Genomic DNA, 10,801 nt, shown 5'->3' on the forward strand with positions numbered 1-10,801 from the left:
TGTTAACTTTGGTTGCATGTCGCGACTAGCGAAGTTGAACTTAATCCCTAGTTTCACCACTGTCAAGGGATCTAAGTGTCAAGTGTGTGTGCAAGCTAAGCAACCTCGTAAGTCTCACATGACTGCGGAGACGAGAAATCTTGCACCACTAGAACTTATACATTCAGATCTATGTGAAATGAATGGTGTTTTGACAAAAGGTGGAAAGAAATATTTCATGACGTTAATTGACGACTCCACTAGATACTGCCGTATGTATCTTCTGAAATCTAAGGATGATGCTTTGAACTTTTTCAAGATCTATAAAGCTGAAGTGGAAAACCAACTTGATCGAAAAATCAAGAGGCTTAGGTCCGACCGTGGTGGAGAGTATTTTTCCAATGAATTTGATGCTTTTTGTGCGGAACATGGTATAATCCATGAGAGGACGCCTTCCTACTCACCTCAGTCAAATGGGATGGCCGAAAGAAAGAACCATACTCTAACTGATTTGGTTAATGCCATGTTAGACACATCGGGTCTCTCCAAGGCATGGTGGGGGAGGCGATATTGACAGCATGTCATGTCCTAAGCCGAGTCCCCACAAAGAACAAAGAGATAACTCCATTCGAGGAATGGGAGAAGAAAAGGTTAAAACTCTCTTATCTGCGAACATGGGGTTGTTTGGCGAAAGTCAATGTTCCAATTCCAAAGAAGCGGAAGCTTGGACCAAAGACTGTGGATTGTGTTTTCCTCGGATATGCTTTTCATAGCATTGGCTATAGATTCTTGGTTGTAAAATCTGAGGTACCTGACATGCATGTCGGTACGATCATGGAGTCGAATGATGCGACTTTCTTTGAAGATATCTTTCCCATGAAGGATATGGCTACCTCATCTACTCAGGAGATGCCTAGTTCATCGAATCGGGAACCAATTACAATTACCGAAACTGCCATTTCGATGGAACACTTTGAAAGTCCTGTGGAGGAGAACAATGAAGTTCCTACTAGGAGCAAGAGACAGAGGACTGCAAAATCCTTTGGTGATGATTTTCTTGTGTATCTCATAGATGACACTCCCAGTTCTATTTCAGAGGCCTATGCATCTGAAGATGATGACTACTGGAAGGAAGCAGTTCGTAGCGAGATGGATTCCATCTTGGCGAATGAAACTTGGGAGATAACTAATCGTCCTTATGGGTGCAAACCTATAGGATGCAAATGGGTATTCAAGAAGAAGCTTAGGCCTGATGGTACTATCGAAAAGTATAAGGCTCGGCTCGTGGCTAAGGGTTATACCCAAAAGGAAGGTGAAGACTTCTTTGATACTTACTCACCCGTGGCTCGACTGACCACTATTTGAGTTCTACTTTCACTAGCTGCCTCACATGGTCTTCTCGTTCATAAAATGGATGTTAAGACTGCTTTCCTAAATGGAGAGTTGGATGAGGAAATTTATATGGAACAACCAGATGGGTTTGTAATAGATGGTCAGGAAGGTAAAGTGTGCAAGTTGCTGAAGTCTTTGTATGGACTCAAGCAAGCACCCAAACAGTGGCATGAGAAGTTCGAAAGAACTTTAACAGCTGCAGGCTTTGTTGTGAACGAAGCTGACAAATGTGTGTACTATCGCCATTGTGGGGGCGAGGGAGTTATGCTTTGCTTGTATGTTGATGACATACTAATTTTCGGAACAAATCTGAATGTTATTAAGGAGGTCAAGGATTTCCTATCTCGCTGTTTTGAGATGAAGGATTTAGGAGTGGCTGAAGTCATTCTGAACATCAAGTTGTTGCGAGATGATGATGGTGGGATTACATTGCTTTAATCTCACTATATGGAAAAGATCTTGAGTCACTTTGGCTACAGCGACTGCAAGTCATCTCCAACACCATATGATACTAGTGTGTTGCTTCAAAAGAATCGGAGAATTGCTAGAGACCAATTGAAATATTCACAGATCATTGGCTCGCTTATGTACTTAGCCAGTGCTACAAGACCTGACATCTCTTTTGCTGTTAGCAAACTGAGCCGGTTTGTCTCAAAACCAGGAGATGTGCATTGGAAAGCTCTAGAGAGAGTTTTGCGTTATTTGAAAGACACTGCAAATTATGGAATTCACTACACCGGGCACCCAAAGGTGCTTGAAGGGTATAGTGACTCAAACTGGATCTCAGATGCTGATGAGATAAAGGCCACGAGCAGATATGTATTCACTCATGGAGGTGGCGCTGTTTCTTGGAAGTCTTGCAAGCAGACCATCTTAACGAGGTCAACAATGGAAGCAAAATTCACAACACTAGATACAGCTACGGTCGAAGCGGATTGGTTTCGTCGGCTCTTGAATGACTTGCCAGTAGTTGAGAAACCTGTACCAGACATCCTTATGAACTGTGACAATCAAACTGTGATCACGAAAGTGAGCAGCTCAAAGGATAACATGAAGTCATCGAGACACGTTCAGAGAAGGTTAAAGTCTGTCAGAAAAATGAAAAACTCCGGAGTTATTGCATTGGATTATATCCAAACGTCTAAAAATCTGGTAGATCCTTTTACTAAGGGTCTATCACGTAACGTGATAGATAATGCATCGAGGGAGATGGGTATGAGACCCACAATATGAGTTGTTCACGGTGGTAACCTATTCTTTGTGATCGGAGATCCCGTGAATTAGATGTGGAAGACAAGCTGTTGGTCAACTGGGAGGAGAGTATCCTTATTGTTAAAAATACCACTCCATGAAGATGTAATACTCTCCTAATCTGCATGGCAGGTTGATGTATATCTTAATGTGTTCTAAGTGGCTCTTTGAAGCAGAGATGTTGTCCCGCAGAACATCTTTTGAAGAACGCACCTATATGAGTCTGATTGTTAAACGTCGCAATCTATGAGAGTAGGGTTCTCTCTAGTAAACTCATGAAAGGTCTCGGAGTATGACGCATAAGCTCCACCCGCGGGGAAGACCCACGGTAGCCACGTATCGGTCAAGGCTTTATGTGAAGCTAGATTCGCAGAAAACTTGCAGTTCAAGGCCCAGTCCACTGTTCAAGTTGCTTACTAGTGTAGCATAGAGTTCTAGGTGGAAGTTCAACTTAACAGTCTCCACTGCAGTACCGGTATATAAAACAGTGTTTTGGAACCAAAGGCAAATTTTGTGTGCCTCTGGGATCTGGTGTGGGATTGCTGGAATTTAGTCTATTTTGGGACAGCCCAATAACTATTTCAGAAATTCTAAATAAATCCTAGAGGCCCACTTAGCCCATTTGTGCAAGGCAAGGGATACTACTAATGTTTAGTCCCACATTGCTAGTTGAGTGGGAGTTGGACCTCCTTATAAGGGAGGTTCTTTCCCCACTTGTATGAGCATGAGAACAAGAGGGACATCCACGCGCGCTCCTCCTCCGCCGCCCGCCTCGCCACGCCACGCCACGCCACGCCTCATCACGACGCGCCGCGGGTTGCGGGAATGAGCCGATGTCTAAATTTTTGCCACGCACTATGGGTATACAAAAGGTCACTCAAAAGCTGAAACATTTTTTCTGTAGTGGACACTGAATCCGAACGGCGCGCCTCTTCGACTGCTGCATGTTCGTTTTGTCTCCCGTGTTCCCTTCAGCTCCCTGCGCAGACTCTCGCCTCCTTCTCTTGCATCTATAAAAGGGAGGTCGTTCCTCTCAAAGAGATGCACCAGAACTACTTCCTCCTCTCGCCACCGGTTCCTGAGCACTGCGCTGCTGCTATGATCTTCCCCATCCCGGCTTGCGGTGTGCACCGCAGGTCGGGACAGTAGGCCTCCGAAACCACACCTCTTTGAGTCCTGTACGGGAGAAGGGTGATAAGGTTTTTGGGGAGCGCTCTGCGCGACTACTGACTTCTTCGTCACGGACGCCCCGGACTTCGACGACTACTTCCCCGATGACGACTACTTCCCCGACGTCGACAACCTCCTCGACGACATGGAGGACACCGACCCCAAGTCCAGTGCCTCTGCTCCTGCTGCTGTCACGTACGTGTCTCTCCCATTTCTATTAGAGGTTCTGCTACAGTTCCCGGTTCTAGTATTTACCCTACATATGTTAGACTCTATTTCATATATGCAACCTGCTATACTGTCTGCTCTAGATATGTTTAGTTACGGTTCATATATGAACATGTTGTTTACCTTCTCTTTGTCAAATCACATGGCTTATTTTATCACTGCTATACTAGCCATGCTTTATCTACTATTTCTGTTAATAAAATCATTCGGTAAACTCCTCATATTTCCAACAGAAACACCATAAATACTATTTTGATCGAAAAGGTGATACCATATATTTCTTCGGAGTAGTTTGGTTTATTTTCTCCTAACCGGAAGACGGTAGTTAATGGTACCATAAGAGAAGGATTCACAACAGATTAATTTGGATACAATATTAATGGCCAAAGATCATACAAAGTTCTGGCGTAATGCACCCGTTGTAGGTGGTGTTGTGCTCATTTTTCCATCGAGCTACAACTCATCATGCTCAACTCCATTCATATGGGGCACGTTTGGTTGCCCGAATAAGGCCCGGGTGAGAAGAGTTTGGGCTATTTGGTTGGCATGGATACACTATTTAGCGTACATCGCACGAGCTTTAAAGCACCCTCGAGCCAGGCCCGCGAGCTATGCTCGAATTGGCAGTTCCTCGTGAGTCAGACCCGAGCGAGGCACGTGGGCGACGGGGGTGCTTCCCGAAGCGCCGGCAGTTATTACCCTCACCTTCCATCACCGCTTGCTCTCCCCTCTCCCCTCTCTCCACTCTCATCGACGGCGGCAGCGGCGTGCAGCAGATCGAAGAACAACAAGTCGACCTCCGACCACCTTCACCGGCATCCGCAATGATACTTTGGCAATAGTAGTAAGCTATCCCTCCCCCTCCTCGCCTACTACATCACATTCTATTCGAGTTTCGATTTGATCCGCGTTAGGGGAATGGGGAATCGGGGTAAACACCATAGGAGCGACCATAACATCGTCATGACTACCAGGACACATGTGAGGTTCCAAATCCGGATTGAGTACAAAAGTAATGGGGGATTAGGGTTCATCTTACATAGTACGCGCAGATCTTAGCCTCAGGCACCATGAAGACGGTGGGTGGCCTTGGTCTTGGTCTTTTCCTGCACCATCGTCTCTTCTTCCTCGTCGGAGTCCACCTCGATTGGCATGCTTTGGTTTCCTGTCGCCCTCACAATCATCGCCACCGCATGCTCTTCTTCCCCTTTCGTAGGCACAATATTTGTGGTGAAGTACACGTCAGCACGATGGTCATGAGGACGCCAGTACTGTCTGTACACGGCCCACTTTGCTCTCTGTCTAGCATCGCCGGATTCAACCTGATTCATGGCCCAACAAAGTATTTCGACTGACATAGCGTCCTTTGTTGTGTCAGGAATCAGTGTCTTTAACTCCTCCGGCGTTGCCTTCTTCACCACAACGTCTGACTCTTTGTGTAGCTCCTCCATGTTGCTGAAGTTTGAGCACACTTCCATGGTGTCCTCAAACTTGGTGCGGTCACCCAGCGAGCACCCTAGGAAAAAAGCCCTCCATCCAATGCCCCAGGGGAAAGGGTTGGCGTTGGGGTTGGGGTTCATGGCGTTAGGTTGGAGGAACAGTGAGAGACTGGGTAAGTGGTGACCGACAAGGTGGGCTAATAAAGGGGCACACCAGCGTAGGTTTTAATGGCAACGTTGCAATGTTCATAATGCAGATGCCGACCCAGCCTTTGAACCTCTTCATAATGCAGATCGACACGGATAACAATGGAAATGAGGTGGTGCCATCGAAGGAGCAGGGCAAGGGCAAGGACGAGGTGACGCCCGTCCAAAGCCCGGGCACGGACGACGACATGCCGGAGGTGCCCCCCACTGGCAAGCGCCGGAACTACGGCCACTACAATGAGGTGGGAGGGTCAACCACCTTCTGCAAGGTGATCCTGCCCCCCCCCCCCCAGCTCGATGCCATACCTATGCCATTGGACTTCACGAGGCACTTCTCGTCCGTGCCGCAGGAGTTCAAACTGAAGACGAACACCGGCTGCTTCTGGAGGGTCACTGTTCGGCTGTTGAATGGCAGGGTCACCCTCGATCAGGGTTGGGCCACCTTCGCCACCATCCATCAGATCAAGATAGGCTTCATGGTGACCTTCAAGCTGCTAACTCCTGACATGCTGAAGGTCATCGTCTTCAATGATGAAGGCATTAAAGTGATGACAAGGTGCGGGAGGCACGACGACGCCTTCGCCGTGAATGCGTAGGACAACCCCTCGTATGTTCCACTTGCTTTAGTTTAATATCGAACTGATTTGCGTTTGAACTTGTCTGTTTATGTGTGGCACAATATTTATAACTGCTAGTACTACTATGTTTTGTTGTGTGTGTTCTTCCTGATGCCGATGTGTGCTGGTAACCTCACCACCGCACCGAAGAGGCTATCAGACAACAGGCGTTGCATGCAATCAAACAGCTGGCTTATGTGTGAGTTCAGACAATGCGAAAAACCAAGCACCATGCGCTAAGCTAGCCTCTAATGCATGAAAACTAAATGCGGTCAACCAAATATATTGCAGATGTTAATTTAGAGGCTGCATTTGCGTAACCAGCCTCATGTGAACCAGACTTGAGCTAGCCAGGCCCGCTCACTACGGCTGCCAAACACGCCCATGGAGTCCGTCGAGGTACGCAAGAAGATCGTACTACTCGAGCACGGCTCACGAAACTCAATCTTTTGTTGCAGCCCTACCTGTCGATACACCCACCCACACGCCGGTGGTGGTTTATCATTACTGCCGCGTTGCCTTGTCGATTACGGCGACCACGTCCCACGCGCCCGCTGGGCACGGCGCCAGTGGCGTAACGCGGAAGCGGGCGGGCCGGGGACAAACAAAAAGAAAAGAAAAGAGAGAGAGCACCGGCGCCACGTGACCCCCGTCGTGACGGACTTCCTTCCGGCGCTGGGGCGGTCGCTCCTCCCATAGCCAAAACGAAAGGGCCATCCGGAGCGGGCGGGCTCGTTCGTTCGCGATGGCGGCGGCGGCGGCGGACGCGACCACGGCCATGACCATCGACTTCCTCCGCGCGCGCCTCCTCTCGGAGCGCTCCGTCTCCCGCGCCGCCAAGGACCGCGCCGACCAGCTCGCCAACCGGGTATGTGCGCCCCTGCGCTCCCGTCCCGCGCATTCTGCCTGCGGCATTGCCGACTGACTGCCTGTAGCCGCTGCAGGTCGCGGAGCTGGAGGAGCAGCTCCGGGCAGTGACGGCCCAGCGCCGGGAGGCGGAGCGGGCCGCCGCCGAGGTGCTGGCCATCCTCGACTCGCAGGGCTTCACCGACGCCGCAGATTCCGGCTCCGACGACGACGGCGCCGGCGGCACCCCCGAGGCCCCCGGCCACGGGAGCGTCGAACCCCGCGGGGAGGCGGAGGACGCGCTGTCGGGCTCGGAGCTCGGAGGCCCGGCCGGGGCGCCTCGGCCCGGGGGCCTCTCCTGGAAGGGCCGCGCCGCCAGCCCTGGCGCGGACAGGCGGCATCCGCATCTCAAAGCCAGGCAGCTCAGGCAGCGGCACGGCCATGGCCACAGGAGGAGCTACTTTTACTTGCTCGCCGCGGATTCTTCGCCCAAGTACCAGCCGGGCCAGTCCTGCCGGAAGATCCGGAGAAAGGAGCCGAGGTCCAGGCACACAACCACATTTGCTGAAACTGTTCTGTGCTGATTCTTGGTCTGTAGCTGTGCATTGGCTTATCTAACTTGCTGGAGTTACACCATTGTTGTAACAGATTACATACTGAAGGCGGGGATGGCAAGGGCAATGCTGCCGAGGGTCTGGAGGAGGACCAGATAAAATCCGATTGCACCGATGAGCAGCATGATTTGGACGGTGAGGTGGGCCAAGACGGGCGAGGTTCTTGTGGTGGTAGTGAGTATGAGAAGGGTGGGGAGATGGAGAGAGTCCTCGAGAATCAGGCTGCCCTGATTGGGCAGTATGAGGCACAAGAAAATGCTCAGAGGGAGTGGGAGAAGAAATTCAATGGGAGCAGAGATTCAAATCTGGTACGTGCACACTTTATTCGAGTATCAACCAACGAATTACTAAGATACAGTGGTTATTGTGTTGTGCTAGTACTTCTTCCCTTGAAATAAATATGCACATTGAACCATGTTGAAAGATCAACATTGCATTTTGATGCGGTCTCATACGGAGATATGATCCGTGTTAAGAACTTGAGATGGATTTGGTGGTTTCAAGAGTTGGTTGATCTAAGCAGTTAATGGACCTGATAGTCATCAATTTGCTTGTTGAAATAGTAGACTGCAAGTTACCAGTGTTCCTCTTTAGTCAAACTTGCATATGGTGTTTTGGAATGATTTTTATTCTCCTAACATGAAATACTTGTTGTCAATGTAAACCAAACAACTTTCTTTAACTTTATTTGTGTAGTGAACTTTGCAGTTGCTGGATATAGAACTTAAAAATACAAGGATTTTTGTTGTTTGACTTGTACTTCTGCATTTCAACTCCCAGGATGATGTTGGTCGAGATAATAAGTTAAATCAGAATGAAAAAGCTTGGGGACAGAGGGGCAGAGCTGCTCAGATTATGAATAGAGAACTAGTTGGTGAAGAGGCACGATCAAGGGATAAAAAAGATCTCTCTGGAATCAACAGTGCATCGGAGTTTTTGTTGAACGAATCTGCCTTTGGCTTGTCCACAAATGCTCGAAATGTAAGTGCTATAGGGAAGTGTGAAGGATCTGATAATGATTTCGAGCGGGCTACTGCAGTAGTTGCTTCAGTTGTTGATGAATTGCATGCTAGGAAGGATGAGCTAGAACATAAAAGTTATACTGAAATTATTGAAGGGAGTGGGAATAATCTTGGAAGATCAGCTTCTTCACCACAAAAAAGCTATCATAGCAGCCCAAATGCAGTACATAATAAAGGTCAAGGAGATGGGAATTCAGACAGTGGTTCAAGCTACCATGGGAATGCTCGCTCTTATGAGCACTATGTAACCACACCATCACTTGGAAGTCCTTTAACTGATACCCCTAAAAGCAAAGTGTCTGAATGGAGCTCGTCATGCTTTCATAACCATACCGATAACCAGATTGACATGCAGCCACCCTCAAGTGATGATGTGGGAGGTGTTCTAGAGGCACTTCAACGTGCCAAGATGTCCCTCAGGGAAAAACTGGGCAGGGCAAGTCCACCCAGGCAAGACATGCTGGCACTTCCAGCACCAGAGGATCACTACACAGATGATGATTTGCAAGTCAACGACACAGAACTTCCACTTTGCATGTCACAACGGCTTAGCCAGGAAATATTGGCATTGCCAGCATCAGAAGACTACCTTAGCAGGATCAGTTTACCAGGTGATGATGCAAAGGTACCAGTTGGCCCTGCTGGCTTGTTCCGGTTGCCAACAGACCCGTTTCCCCAAAACGAGGTGTGTTCCGCTGATGGCTATGGCTCAAGGTTCAGTTTGACGTCAAGTCGGCAGACCGTCTTTTCAAGAAACCCTGCTAGTCATATCATGTTAACTTCATCCCGCCCCCAGTATGGTTCTGGTTTCTCACTGAATCCGTATTACGATCTTCATAATTCAATGTAGTCAATGCCTACAACAGGGGATGCTTCTTTCATCCCAGAAATTCTAAGGTCTAGCGATGATTCAAGAAGGGGAATGTCTTCTGGTGATGCCGGCATGCTTTCCCAGTATGGTAGTGCTTATGATTAGTAGCTGGAGTGTACTAGTAGCTATGCATGGTTAGAATCCCAATATAGCCTCTGAGCTAGATGCTATCTGTTGCGTCAGTTCTTCGTATGGTTTGATAATGATGTGTGTCATGTTGTATTACTATCCAAGAATAAATTTTGTCTGTAAGTAGTGTAGGCTTCTCTCTTTTGCCCTCATGAGGCATTACAAAGTGTTACTGATAATGATGTGTGTCATGTTTTATTACTAATCCGATCGCTCTCATGTCTCCGTTGTCCATAGTTCCCACTGCATCGCAACACAAATCCGTCATGTCAAGCATTGCTTTTCCCTCACATTCTTGGGTTTTTGTTTCATTTATCCTATAGATTACAAGACAAATTTGATCATATATTTTGCAGGTGCGCATGTTTACACATCTCGATTCTCGTAGAATTATTCACAATGGGCTAAAGTGCTAAACCCTGAACTCAACCACACTTGTATGTGCATTTGCCTTTTCCAGAGAATAGATTATACGGCGAGAGAGCTGTTTTATGATAATAGCGAATATTATTGCTCACTTGCTTTCCTAGCAATCTTAATTTGCCCGTGTAGCAACTCATTGCAATGTTAGGAATGTTTGGTGCCACCAGCACTGCGTGATGGTTGTCATTATGGTTTCGCCTACTGCAAAATTGGCAGATCTGTTAACTATATGCTGCGCGTATGATATTCTTTCTGGACAAATAGACATATTTTCTATTCGGTTTAAAGGTTGGATTAATTAAAGGAAACATATGATGAGCCATGAGAGGGATGATAGACCTCCAAGTGAACATGACAGATGAGGCTAGCTTTGTTGGCATGCATCAGGGGCAAAACTTACCAGCGACACATGAGGCTATAGCAGCTTAACAAAATCAAGCTTGCATCCGTCAAGGGACATGGTGTGACAACTGGATTCGTCAACAACTAAAACATGGTTTCCTTAAACGTTCCAACTAGGTAGATAATGTTATGTCATGCTCTAAATTCAAGTATAAAGAGAAACACTAACTTCTGACGAGCGAGTGGAGCGAGGCCGCCCGTCGTTAGGCAT

General features: G+C 47.9%; 1 protein-coding gene across 1 annotated transcript; it reads left to right on the forward strand.

The window, feature by feature from the left end:
• Nucleotides 1-6,826: 6,826 nt before the first annotated feature.
• On the forward strand, nt 6,827-9,944 carry LOC119345958. The gene is made up of 4 exons (XM_037615755.1): nt 6,827-7,151; nt 7,228-7,670; nt 7,778-8,051; nt 8,524-9,944. Exons 1-4 carry the CDS (start codon nt 7,029-7,031, stop codon nt 9,613-9,615), a joined length of 1,932 nt encoding a protein of 643 aa, XP_037471652.1. The 5' UTR covers nt 6,827-7,028; the 3' UTR covers nt 9,616-9,944.
• The last annotated feature ends 857 nt before the right edge of the window (nt 9,945-10,801 follow it).

Source organism: Triticum dicoccoides, chromosome 1B (genome assembly GCF_002162155.2).
Source record: "Triticum dicoccoides isolate Atlit2015 ecotype Zavitan chromosome 1B, WEW_v2.0, whole genome shotgun sequence".
Taxonomy (NCBI): domain Eukaryota; kingdom Viridiplantae; phylum Streptophyta; class Magnoliopsida; order Poales; family Poaceae; genus Triticum; species Triticum dicoccoides.